The following is a 13936-nucleotide window of genomic DNA, read 5'->3' on the forward strand; positions in this document are numbered from 1 at the left end:
CCAGGATCATGACCTGAGCCGAAGGCAATTGCTTAACCAACTGAGCCACCGAGACATCCCATTGTCTTATTTTAAGTGAGATTTTAATAATCAGTTCTAATATAGTATGTGATAAAATTAATAAATAATGGTAGCCATTGTAAACATCAGTAAAGCCTAAGATCTTGGCTAAAAAGAAGCATTATGGCACAAAATTAATAGGGAGGTGTGTTAATCTTCTCCAGAGAAATGGAACCAATAGGCTTCTATATGATTTATGATTTGTTATATATTACATATATGTAAAACATATTAATATATGACTTATTCTAAGGAATTGACTCATGTGATTATGGAGGCAGAAAAGTCCCACAATGCAGTCTGGTGAAAAAGTTCTGAGAACTGGAGGTCCTAGCTGAGGGTAGGAGAAGCCTGATGTTCTAGCTTGGCAGTCAGACAGACAGATGGAATTTGTCATTCTATCTTTGTTCTTTTCAGGCCCTCAGTGGGTTGGATGATGCCCACCCACCCACATTGAGGAGGGCAATATGTTTTACTGAATCCACGATTCAAATGCTAATCTCTTCCAGAAACATCCTTACAGACGCACCCAGAAATAATGTTTAATCTAGGTACCTGGAGTCCCAGTCAGGTTGGTCATTAGCCATCATAGAAGGCTAGATTCCTTCCATGAAATAAAAGTTGGAAATTTTATCACGATTCCCTTATTAGGCACCTGTAAGTGCAGTAGCGACCTAAAAGTTTAATTCAGACCTGCAGATAGCTTTAGTTACTGACAGGACCCATCCAATTTTCCTTAAAAATGTTGGATTGAAACAGTTAAAAAGCTGTTTTTGAACACACACACACACACACACACACACACACACAGACACACATACACACACCATTTTCATTGGTTAGGGAAATAGTACCAGAAGAGGTCATGTGGTATACTGAAAATTAAGCAAAAATACTAAATTTTTTCACTTTCTGAAACAAGTGAAGGCTAAGGTTTTATTTTGTTTGATATAGGTAGGTCATCTCAAGGATGCCTGTGGTAGCAGTGGTATTAATTTTATGCCTTGTGCTTAAAAAATCAAGACTAAACTAAGGATATTGTGCCCACTTCAGAAAGGATCCATTGTAGGTTTTGACAGCAATTAAGATAATTCATCTGTGTCTGAATAACCCTATGAAAAAACATCAGAGTTAAATGGCTAAGGTTGCAGGCAAGAATCATCAATAGATGCTATAAAGTATGGTGAAAAACTGTATCTTCAGAGTCTCAAAGATACCTGCTAATTACAGAGGAAAAACTAGTAACTCTAAGTGGTAAAACTGCCTTAACCAAGTGATCAAGGTTAACTTCCCCAGCAAGGTTACACATTGCCAATGTATTTTTCCTGATAAGGTACACTGAGCAGGGCTCATCATTACTTCCGTGTTATTCTTGTCAAATTTGCGGATCCTACATTTAATCATGAGGAAATATCAGACAAACCTAAATTTAGAGACATTGTGAAAAATAACTGGGGGGTATTCTTAAAAGCATCAAGGTCATGAAACGCAAAGACGGAGATACTATTTTATGGGAGGAGATTAACGTAATATAACAACAAAATGTAATGTGGAATCCTGGTTTGGACCCTTAACCAGAAAAAAGGACATCATTTGGACAGTTGGTGAAATTAGTGTATGATATGATCTGTAGTTAATAGTATTATATCAACATTACCTTCCTGGTTTTGGCAAGTGTGCTATATTTATTTAAGATCTTAATGTTTGATGAAGGGAAGTTAAGGATGTATCAATTTTTAAAAGTTTCTTACTATAAATCTGAAATTATTTCACAATTAAATGTTAACCAAATAGGCAATGGATTTCATTTTTTTTCACATAAGAATAGAACTGTAAGTGTGTCAGTTTTGTGTGCATTTAAAACTCACTGGGGAAGGGTGCCTGGCTGGCTCAGTCTTTGGAGCATGTGACTCTTAGGATTGTGAGTTCGAGCCCCATACTGGGAGCAGAGATTACTTAAAAATAAAAAATCTTAAAAAAAAAGTCACTGTGTTTTGTAGGAACCAAAAGATATTAGAAACATTCTTTCTCATGATATGAACTCAGTGAAACAAGTGCTAAGTGTTGCCTTCACCATTGTATTTCCAGTGCCTACCATGGAGCTGGCCTACAGAAGAAGGTGGCCACTGGCTGAATAAATGAGGAAATAGCACACCTTGGGGATTTCGTTACATTGTATATTCAATAAATATTTTTTGAGTCCCCACTGAGTGTCATACATTGTGCTAGGCCTTGGAAACAGAAAGGAGCTGAAAAACAAGAGGTGATGAGTGTAACGGAGAGATGTACATGGGAGAGGTACATGGCGTAATCCTTCCTTGAAGAAGATGCTTGAGTTTGGGTTTTTTTGTTTGTTTGTTTGTTTGTTTGTTTGTTTTAAGAACATCTGGTGGGGAAAGGCGATAGGTAGCCAGAATCTCAGATAGAGGGAAAGGTGTTTGCTCAGGCAGATAAGAGGTTCATTGTGATGTTGCGCATGGTTTATAAAGGACAAGGCTGGACAAGTGTATAGAAGGGGTTTTTGAAAAAACTTGGGACTTTGTTTTATTTTTCCATTGAACTGTTCCCTGGCCCCTCATTTTCTAAAGAAATTGTTGGTGGCTGGTTTTCAGTGGCCAAAACCAGTCCGAAGTAGTGTTTGTTCAAAATTGGAAACTGGCTTAATTATCAGAGAAGGTGGGGGGTAATAAATAAGAATGTAGAGTTTGACTCTCTGCACATGCAAGTTGCATGACTGCTTGAGAAGTCAACATTGGGAATGGAAGTCAAACTTCAAATTGGAAAAAGAAAAGCCTGTGGAGGAAAAACTAGAAATACTTGGGCTTCACTCTGTGGGGGAGATGAATGACCAGAGATGAGACAGGACTGAGTATTAGTTTGGACAGAACGTTGGAAGAGGCTGTGACAAGAAGCTGGGTTCTCCCCACTTTGGGGTGGCCTGTGGGTCCAGAGGGCATAGATGCTGGGGCCCAGGTGCCCTTCATTTCCCCTGCCCTGTTTTGTGACTGGGTATTTAGCACTTGGGGAGAGAAATCAGATTATTTTTTCCTCTTCCCTTATACCAAAAAAATGTCAGGAAACTTAATCCTGTCTTTCAGAAATTCTCCTAAATAGCATAATTTTCATATTTACCACCTCACACAGGGGAAAAAAAACCCACATTATATATAGGTATATATAATATGTGATATATATACACACACATATATATGTGTATATATATGCATATATACATCCTTTATATATCATCTATTTACGTATATACACCACATATTTGCTGGTAGATTTAATATGTTTCCTTGGAAAATGGCATTTTGCTTCATAGTGAATATTCTTCATTTGGATATTGGGGAAAGCACTGATTATTTCCTGTTACTTCATTCCACTCTTTGACACGAAGCCCATCTTGTCATTTTTCCTTCCTGATGCAGTTACCCCTCAGATAAGTACTGTTGAGGCAGAGTGAATGTTTGGAGTGAAATTTCATTCCTGCCCTATGTCTACATTTTAGGAAAATCCCTCTTTGCTCTGTTATTTTCCATACCAGTCTCTTTGCCAAAGATTTCCTGTTTTATCAGCCTTTTTATCTCCCTTGACTGGCTAAGCCTCAATCTTTCTAAGTTTAACTGGTTAATGATGATTTCCAAGAAGCTGTAATAACAGAATGAGTTTTTGACTTACTGTTGTGAATGTATTTTTGCCTAGGACAGACTCAGGTCCAGCCTCCAAGTTTCTGGTTAGCAATGCTGATGAAAATATACTATCCCATATTTCCTTACATTTTTGTGGGCTTACAAATCCCATTTTCATACATTTTTGTGTCCTCGTGATATCTCTGTAGCAAGGTCAGGTAGGTGATGTCATCCTAGGATAGCAAATGGAAGGACCCAGGACCACATGGTTCACAAGCAGTGGAGCTAAGCCCCAGGCCTCCAGCTCTCTTTAACTTCGTTTTCCTTTGCTAAGTGCTGGGATGCTTTTGAGATAATTGTTTAAACTCTGTCTCTTCCCTCCTCTTGGCTGGCACTTAGCCAAAACCATAACCTTTTCTATCATCTTAAGTTGTTTTTAAAAGTACTGATAGGCGGATGAATAATTAGTTCAGAGTTTTATTGTTTGACCTTCAGTTATTCTTGTAGCCACTTAGGCAAATGCCTTTGCATTTGTAGCATTAAAACATAGGTGAAGAATATGTCTGTGACTCTGGAGAATAAAAGCGGTTTGTTTACTGCTACAGCGACAGTGTCTTCAGATTTTAAGGTGGAATAATTCCCTCCTGATATCACTGATTTATTTCCTTGTTTGCCTTTGTCCTCTTCATTTTCACTATCTCTAAAATGGGAATAGAAACACCTCCCTCAGGTGCCTGGATGGCTCAGTTGGTTAGGTGTCTGCCTTCAGCTCAAGTCATGATCTCAGGGTCCTGGGAGTCCTGCTTGGAATCCTTGCTCAGTGGGAAGCCTGCTTCTCCTCCTCCTTCTGCCTGCCCCTCCCCCTGCTCGTGCTCTCTCTCTCTCTTTCTTTCTCTGTGTGTGTCAAATAAATAAATAAAAATCTAAAGAAAAGAAAAGAAACACCTACATCAGAGAAGATTAGAAATAATACCTAAAGAATTTAGCAAAACCCTTAACACAATGAAGTAATGCAATAAGATTCCTTTCCTTCTCCCTTGAAAATACATTTTGCAAAGAAGAAATTCTGAATGGGTAAAGCTGTAAAGCCGGTAGCAGGTTGGACTCTAGGAAGCCGACTCTGAGCTGCAGATTAGCTTGTGGGGTGTTTACCGAGGAGTGTTCTTGGAGTTCACACCCATGGAGGGGGGTGGAAGGAAGCAGGACAGGGCAGAGGGAAAAGTTGACCTGTGAGGCCAGTCCAGTGACAGCCTTGGTCCCTTGAGCTAGAGTGACTCTTCACAGTTGTACCGAGTTGGTAGCAGGAAGATCGGGTCTTCTCTCTCCCATTCGGTGTGTCACCAGATGCAGGCCACCCTGGGAGGAGGCCATGTCCTTGGGCCAAGCAGCTCTCTTTAGCGGAGACAATTCCGGAAGGGGGCCGGCAGCCAAGGGCGGCCTGCCCTAATGCTCGCAGCAGCTGGGAGAATAGGTCATGCGTTTCTGAAGAGGGATGTTGGTGTTGCACCAGACTTGACGTTTACCTCGAGTCCAAATGGGAGTGGTTCAAGCAGAAGGAAGTTCTGCAATCCCCGGGAGAACTATCCTCTTAACAGCCAAGGACACCAATCCATTTTCAGGTGATCTGTGGGAAGTGTCAGAAGCGAATGGATTTTATTCCGTGCACTTCTGATTTCTAGTCACTCGAGTCAGAAGGGAGTCACGTGACATGTCTCACGTCTGACCACGGTAACGCTGGCGTAGGAATGGAATCCTGCTTGTGAGTCTGCTCACACTTGTGCCTCTCGGGTGTGCCTGCGAGGTGTATGAGGCCTGCGGGCAGGGGCCGGTTCCCGAACGGAGCCAGATCCCAAGCTCACAGCGAGTCTGAGGATGAGAAGGAGGAGCACAGCATTTCTTTCATTTTCTTAGCTCATTTTCAGCATCAAAGCAATATTCTGGAGCTACCGTTGCATCTCCACCCTCACATTTCTTTTCTCTTTTCTCCCTCCTCTCTCCTCCCTGCCTTCCCCTTTCCTTTTTATTTACTTAGTTGAGAGAGAGAGTGGGGGAGGGGACAGAGAAGAGGGAGAAGCAGACTCCCCTGCTGAGCCGTGATCCTGACACCAGGCTCCATCCCAGGACCCTGGGATCATGACCTGAGCCAAAGGCAAATGCTTAAGTGACTGAGCCACCCAGGCATCCCCCTCCCACATTTCATCTGAATTTTTTCTCCAGTCTTTCTGGGCCATCAGCTCCCACAGTCCTGCTGTCATACTGATAGCCAGCCTGGAGTCCCTTGAGGTTAGGAATGACTACTTTGCTCCTAACTTGTGAAAGGCAAAGAGAAAAGAGGACCTGGGGAAAGACAGTTCTGTCCTGTACTAGTGATGGTACCAGTAGAAATCTCCAAGTGACTTCTGTCTGCTCTCAAGCCCTATTCCAGACAGCTATAAAGAAAGAAGATTCTTCGATTAGACTAGTATCTTGGTTTTCCCCACCATATTGTATCTTTGCCTACAGGAGGATTTTGTACATGTGCAGGGGAGGTGACCCCTTATACACTTTCCCAGTTCACCATTTCATGACATAAAGTCCCTGGAAAGAATTTCTCATTAATCTCCTTTCCCTTTTTATGTTTCCTCCAGCTCTTGTCCAGGTCCTTCAGAAATCCTACTTCCTTCTCCACTTTTCCATTTGTGCTGCCCCTCCTACCAATGACTCAAAACTGATAAACCTAAATGTAGATACATCCGTGACAAGCCAGAGCTGAATGTACAATGTGAAATGAATGTGGACACAGGCAAGAACCAGTTTTAAATATGCTGTGAGGAAGCATTCCTTTAGAGTGCCTCCATGGTCCACACTTGCTTCCCCATTGTCTTCCATTACTGCGGTGCCTCAGGATTTTACAACTGCTCACATCAACATACTTATTTGGTTTCTGGTACAGTCATAGCACATTTTTTTTTGTGGCGAAAACCAGCAGTTTCATTTTTGTATTAAATAGATTCTGTGGGCTAGTCTCAGAATTTGAGAACAATAGCACCATGGTCTCTGTTGTAAATAGTCAGCTCCCGAGTGACCTTTCAGACCACGACCTGTTCATGAGTTGGAGATCCTACTATTAGAAAGATGAAGCCCAAACTCTCACTTTGAGAGATGATTTTCCTTCCTTTGTGTCACAAGGGACAAAGCATTTCCATTATTTTATTTTATTTTTTTACATTATGTTCCATTCATCTTAGATTGTCAGCCCACAAAGGGCAAGGGGCAGCCTTTGCCAGGCTTGAATTGTGGTGCGCAGAATCACATAAATATTACTTTGACAATGATGATGAACTTGTTATTGTCTGTGTTGTAGAGCTACGTGATTGACTTAGAGTAATTTTTTTTATCTTTTTTTCTATTTTTGGTTTTAAAAGTCCTAGAACTCTGTTAGTTTCTCTGTAGTGCTTAAAAGTTTTAAAATGTGAATTTGTTGCTTGCGTGAACAAACAGTATCACTGAAACTAAGGTATGAGTCCCTACTTCATAGAACGGTTGTGCTTTTCATCTTCTTCATAGAAAATATTTCCAAGTCTATATGAGGATGTTTCTCACAGCCGTTAAATTTCAGATAAATTGTCAATAGATACTAAACAGATTATTATTTTATAAAGGAATAACAGGAGTGATTATATGCAGCAGTTTATGGTATGATTTTCAAGATGATTATGTTCTACATTTAACACTTTGATTTTACAGAGGTATTTTTAAAAGACCTGGTTATAACTTCAGTTTATATGCATGTTTGTTAATCCAAATTTTTTTTTTTTTTACGTAATAGCAAGTGGGCAGTAATGAACCCACATACGGTAGTTTGTATGTGCTGTTTAAAATTATACTCTCAAGTCTCATGACTGAAACAATAGTATTGGACCTTTACATTTTCAGTTCTGTGAAGAGTTCATTCTCTGTGATCTTTTCTGTAGTTACTAAAGTTGTTCAGTTTATAAGAAAACTAAAGGGAATCAAGGGATCAAGCCAGTGTGTGGTCATGTTTAGTAGACCCCAGTATTACGGGGGCAGGGGAAATACCCCTGGAAAGTATACACTGAAGACTTTTGTATAAAGACATAGCTTCTTTAGAATAGCAGGGGACAAAGTGGATTGTCACCTATTTGTTCAAAAGACTGGTTTCACATAAGTGACTCAATCTCACAAAACAAACTGAGGGTTGCTGGGGGGAGGGGGGTTGGGAGGGGGGGTGGGGTTATGGACTTTGGGGAGGGTATGTGCTATGGTGAGTGCTGTGAAGTATGTAAACCTGGCGATTCACAGACCTGTACCCCTGGGGATAAAAATATATGTTTATAAAAAATTTAAAAATAAATAAATAAATAAATAAATAAAAAGAATTAAAAAAAAAAAAACAAAAACTGGTTTCATGCAAAAATGCCTGAAGAAACTTAAAGGGATTTTTTTGGAAAGTTGTATCCATAATGGAATCTAAAAATAACACATAGTATATTTGATGGAAATGCAAATTGAGGTTTTGTGAAAGCCTATGTTATCTTGTGAATCTTTGCTTTGCTAAACAAGTTTGCCTGGTTTATAATACATCACACACGACCACTAATAAAAATGGGCCCTTCCTTTTTTGAAATCTTTTGCTTCTTTGCTCAGAACGGCCGTTCCCTTTCAACTTTCTCTTTTATAACCTGAAGCGTAAATAGTATAGTGTTCATCCATCCATTGACAAGTTTACTTCTCTGCAAGGTGGAGTTACTTGTATAACTTGAAGATTGAGAATGGCTTGACATTTTAGAGGGTAAAGTTCAAAGTCATGCCTGAACCATATCTTGAAAAAGTGCCACTCTGTAATGTGATCTGCAGTTTAATATCTACTTTTAGGTGTTCTCAGCTATAGGAGGTGACGCTAATATTTTGTGAGTCTCCAAAACCTGGGTGCCATTTTTTTTTAAGATTTTATTTATTTATTTGATAGACAGAGATCACAAGTAGGCAAAGAGGCAGGCAGAGAGAGGGGAAGGGAAGCAGGCTCCCTGCTGAGCGGAGAGCCCGATGTAGGGCTCAATCCCAGGATCCTGGGATCATGACCTGGGCCGAAGGCAGAGGCTTTAACCCACTGAGCCACCCAGGTGCCCCCTTGGGTTCCATTTTTAAGTGGCTTTATTTATTCCATGTGTGTGTTCATTCTCTGTTCCTGTACTCAGATACTCGTATATACTGGATTAGAAATAGTTCATGTTCTCGGAGTGCCTGGGTGGCTCAGTGGGTTAAAGCCTCTGCCTTTGGCTCAGGTCATGATCCCAGGGTCCTGGGATCGAGCCCTGCCTGGGGCTCTCTGCTCGGCAGGGAGACTGCTTCCTCCTCTCTCTGCCTGCCTCTCTGCCTACCTGTGATTTCTGTCTGTCAAATAAATAAATAAAATCTTAAAAAAAAAACAAAGAAATAGTTCATGTTCTCAAGTAGACACAGATGAATAAAGTGGTATAATATTATATGGTGCCTTACCTTATTTAAGGTGCGGTCAGAGTATTCTTGGAGCACAGATGAGAGTAATTGATTCCACTTGAAGCGAAGATGAGAAGAGGAAAAGGATGGCATCAGGAAGTCAAAAGAGCTAACCTTGGAGCTAGAACTTAAACTAAGACTACTCATAGTTCGCAGTGTATAAGCAGTGGGATAGGCAACCCCCCAAAAGGGAATAATATGTATAAAGGCACTGAGGCCTGTAAGAAAGAGCTTTCTGTGATTTGGGGTATGACTGAGCAGAGGGCACCTTGTCCACCTCCTTTGTTTTATAGCATAGAATGCTGGATGACATGAAGAGGGCTAATAAAAGAATGTCTACAGAAGAAGTCTGGGGAGTGTGAGAGACACAGTTCAAGAGAAGGCATTCTCCTGAAAGTCATATGCATATGGTCACAGTGAGGGGATGATGACTTCACTAGAGTGGTTTCAGAGCAGAATGAAGGCTGGATTGAGTGGGCTGAAGCATGAAGGGAGGAGGAGGAAATGAAGTCCATGAATGGTACTAACTGTTCAAGGAGGTGATGAGGACCAGGAGAGAAATGCAGCCTTGGGAGTTACAAGGACATTTATGAGTGCTTAGAGCTATAGAGAAAGCTGTGCTGGGAAGTCCATGCATTTAGATCTCGAAGAGGAGCAGTGTGGAACCACTAGGCTTGTGAGTGGTCAAGGTAACTTCATCAATACAGAAAGGCAGTTCTGGGTGCAAGCTTGCTCTGGAGTCTTTTAAATTGTTACTAGTCTACTATCTGTTCAGTTGTAATCTTTTATAAGAAGAGGTCTCTGGAAGTTATTTGAGATAATCCGTCAAGATACACAGACCCTGGATTATTTTTGAGCAAACATCTTCTAGCCCATCAATATGAGGTCATATGGTATTTATGGTTATAGTTAGAGAATGACATCACAAATTAGTGCTTATCTAAAATGTTCTAACTTGGTTACTCTACAGTTATTTTCATCCATCTCATGTACTGTTTTTTGTCCTGTGTTTTGATCTCAACTGTTAATTTTGTTTTAAGATGATCAAAGGGCTTCAGACCTCTCTAAAAGCCCATTACTTATCGGCATGTCCTGATTTTTTACAGATTCGTGTGTTTTTTCAAGCTTTTAAAATACATTCATAACAGTAGCACTAATTTATTTTGAGGATTGAGGTTGTATCTAAACCTCACTCTCTCAGACAGAATTATAAAATTCACTTTCAAAATTTTGATCTTTTAAAAATCAAAGCATTTACTATCTTTTTAAAAATTTTTTAATGTAAATTGAGAGTTGATTACTGTACGCTGTGTTGATCCGGAGATGTCTTTTCTTTTTTTCATGTATTGAGGTGCATTTTTGTTATTTCTCCATACTTGTCTCCTTTTTGACTCAGACATTACTCTCCTGGGGAGAATCATTGTGCTTCATTCTTTCTGTAACTCCTCTAGGTACCCAGAGATGACTAACCTATACACACTTCATCCGATACTAACATCCTAGTCCTGCCCTGCCCTGTGAAATGTTTCAGAAACTAGTCAGTCTATAACCACTAGGTAAGGCTAAATGGTGACATCCTACCCACACCCCTGGACACCCACGCCCTATTTCAAGAGTTAAGGCATATGGGAATTGTCATGGTGGCTGTGTGTTTAATCCTAGGAAAGGAGTCTAGTCATGACTAAATACAATGTTACTATTGATTACTACAAGAAGATTGCTTTTATGCCACATACTTGGCTAAGCCCTGGGGACATGTTAGCAAGTAAATAGATGCAGTCTCTTCTCTTTAGGAGCTTTTAGTCTAGGAAAGAGAAATCTCCTTCAAGCAACATAATAGAAAGGCTAAACCAAGCTGAACAGCAAGGAGGATATGTATTCCTCATTTGTTAGTGAGCACATATGTACTGAGTAACAACTGTGGGCAAGCCGTCCGGGTGACGTGTGAATATAGCAGTAAGCAAGAATGGCACAGATCTTGTGAGGAAATAACCTTGTCACATAGGTTATTGAGTGATACTCTTGATATTTTGTATTGTTTTAGTAAATTCCATATCTTTAAAATTCATATTTGTAACACTTACTTCACCCAGAAGTTGGCAAAGTATGTAAACTTTAAGATTGACGCTCTTCAAAAATAAATAAAATTTAAGTATGACAGCAGGTTTTAGCTCTCAAAGTGTACTTCCTCTTCACATTCATTTTTCCTAGTCAGTGACATATAATAGTGAGCAGTATAATTGGCTATAACCTATATGATTATCTTCATATATTCTATAACATCTCTTACAGTTATTGCCAGTTTTCGAGGAACTGTACCCTATGGCCTGTCATTGGAAATTGGAGATACAGTTCAGATCCTGGAGAAGTGTGATGGTAAGTGGGCTAATGAGATTGCTTGAGGTTGTATGACCAACCTCCTCACCATTGGACAGTTCATAATGCTTACAAATTCTGTCCTTCTGTTGATTTCTGGATTTTTCCAGTGGTCACAGTGAGCCATTTTTGACAAAGCCTGTTTCTTGCATATTCGGTGTTTGGCTTATGGAAAAGCATCATTTGCTGTTTTAAGCTGATACATTTTTCCTAACATGATTTCCTTATATTCACTAGATCCCACCATAGAAAACAGTTGAGGCTACTGTATTTGTGGGAGTTCATGACTCCTTGCCAAACTAGAAGATCTTTCTCAGAATCTCAAGGGTCTAGTAGGTCCCCCAGGACAGGAAGAAACAGAGGTCCAGAGCAGAAATGGCTTCTCCAAGTTTAGGTAATCAGATAGCTTGGGGAGGACTTCTGCCAAGGCCAGCTCTACTTTAGTCCTGCTATCTTCTTCCCTGCCACCCCGAAACTTGAACTAAAGTTGTTCAGTGCATATGAAATGTTTGTGGAATATATTGTAAGAACTTTATGGTTATTAGTTTATGCAACATGTAACTGATTAAATCAAGATACTTAATATGTTGTCAAATGTTTCCAATCCTGTTCCATGAAACATCCTTAAGCTCTCCTACTCACAAAGATCCCAGTTGAAATGACTTTTCTTTTTCTCTTTAATGAGATGACCACATTTTAAAGCCCTATCAGTATATCCAAAACTACACATTTTCCTCCTGAAATGTTGTTCTTAATAGGAACTTATAATATGATAACATTCTGTCATGTCAAGATTCATTAAACTGTGTTCCTCCAAACAGAACTGTCAGATTTACTTAAAACCTTGCATTAAATGGTGGTAATACATGGACATTTATTCTGTATACTGTGAATGATATCTTTAGAGATATAATCAGGTCTTCCATGTTATTGTCAGTTCTATTTTGTCTGTTTTTTACTTTGTATACAGATAAATATAAAATCTGTTTTGAATTGTTGCATGAAAATGGACTCCATAGCTAACGGAAGCAGTTTTGTAACCTAAAACCTTTGACAAAGACCTCTCTATGAGACTTTTGCAGTTCTCAAAAAGTTTTGGTTTCTGTTAAAATGATTATTTAAGAATGGATATATTTCTTGGATATGCTTTTAAGGGATCTCCTTAATCCTGAGATAGATAGTTTCTGCTCAATTCATTTTGCTTTCTTCAAACTGATTTAAAAGCTGTTAGGCATGGCATTTTACAATATATCTTATAAGGAACAAAAAATGTTTAAATATTTGTATTTAATATTTATATAAATTTTATATAATGTTTTATATAAATTTTTAATATTAAAATACGAAGTTCAAATATTTATTTTTAAAAATTCAATTAATCAATAAAGTCTAATACTACAAAATATTTGTTATATGGTAATTTCTTAGCAATAAACAAAATGGTTCTATGCTTGAAGAAACTATAAGTTGAAAATAATACATTTATGGGGGTATATATTTACCATACATTTTCATATATATATACCCTATACTTGTTTTAAACTATAAAAAGATAACATTCTTCTTTCAGGATAGTGCTGTAAAATACTGATTAAGAGTTGCTTGGAGGTTGAGTCATAGGCATTTTATAGAATAAAAGTTAGGGTGAGCTCAGGTGCTAGGACATTTTGCTAGGACAAGAGTACCCATCACTTTTCTTGATGGATGATACCTGATTTCCCTCTTCTTATGCTATCAGACTAATCCTAACCCCTAGATGATGGGCTCAAGGAAGTGCAAATTTACCCTATGACTGTTGGCTGAGCCCTACCTATACTTTGGTGAGGTCTGGGCCTTGTAGTTGGGCAAAGAGAAATTGGAAACATATTAAATCTTGTGCAGATTCTTGAAGTTCCCTGAGATAGATGCTCACATAAATTATCTTGCCCAAAATAAAATAATCTGATAAGTAGCAAAGCCAGGATTTAAGCCCAATGCTCTGATTCCAAACCTTGTGCTTCCACTATGCATGTTTCTATTTTCCAAATAAATTTCCATTACAATTTTTTAAACAGTTTATTAATAGGATTTTTAAACTAGTAATCACTTGAGCCCAGTCCAACTCTCATCTTGTTCATACACAGAATACTTATTTATAAGGTAAAATTCCATCAGTAAAGGACAGACTTATTTGTAGTCATTTCTTTTCTTTAAAATATTACAATGGTTTATCAAAATAATGACCATGATTATTTCTCCACAGGGTGGTACAGAGGATTTGCCTTAAAAAACCCAAATGTCAAGGTAATAAAAAATACTACTCATAATCATAATTACGGGATTTTTAAAAAGTTTTATTTCATTTTACAGTTGAAATTACAGTTGGGAGT

The 13936-nt window shown here is 38.9% G+C and overlaps 1 protein-coding gene across 3 annotated transcripts in view; it reads left to right on the forward strand.

The window, feature by feature from the left end:
* The window catches only part of DOCK4 (dedicator of cytokinesis 4), a 428176-nt gene that overhangs the window by 176420 nt on the left and 237820 nt on the right, over positions 1–13936 (forward strand). For all 3 annotated transcript variants that reach the window (XM_032871243.1, XM_032871262.1, XM_032871253.1), the window contains exons 2-3: positions 11484–11567; positions 13810–13850. In XM_032871243.1, the coding sequence (XP_032727134.1) occupies positions 11484–11567; positions 13810–13850 (125 nt within the window). The remainder of the gene's footprint in view (positions 1–11483; positions 11568–13809; positions 13851–13936) is intronic.

Source organism: Lontra canadensis, unplaced genomic scaffold (assembly GCF_010015895.1).
Source record: "Lontra canadensis isolate GAN:19392208 unplaced genomic scaffold, GSC_riverotter_1.0 scaffold2, whole genome shotgun sequence".
NCBI classification, from domain to species: Eukaryota; Metazoa; Chordata; class Mammalia; order Carnivora; family Mustelidae; genus Lontra; species Lontra canadensis.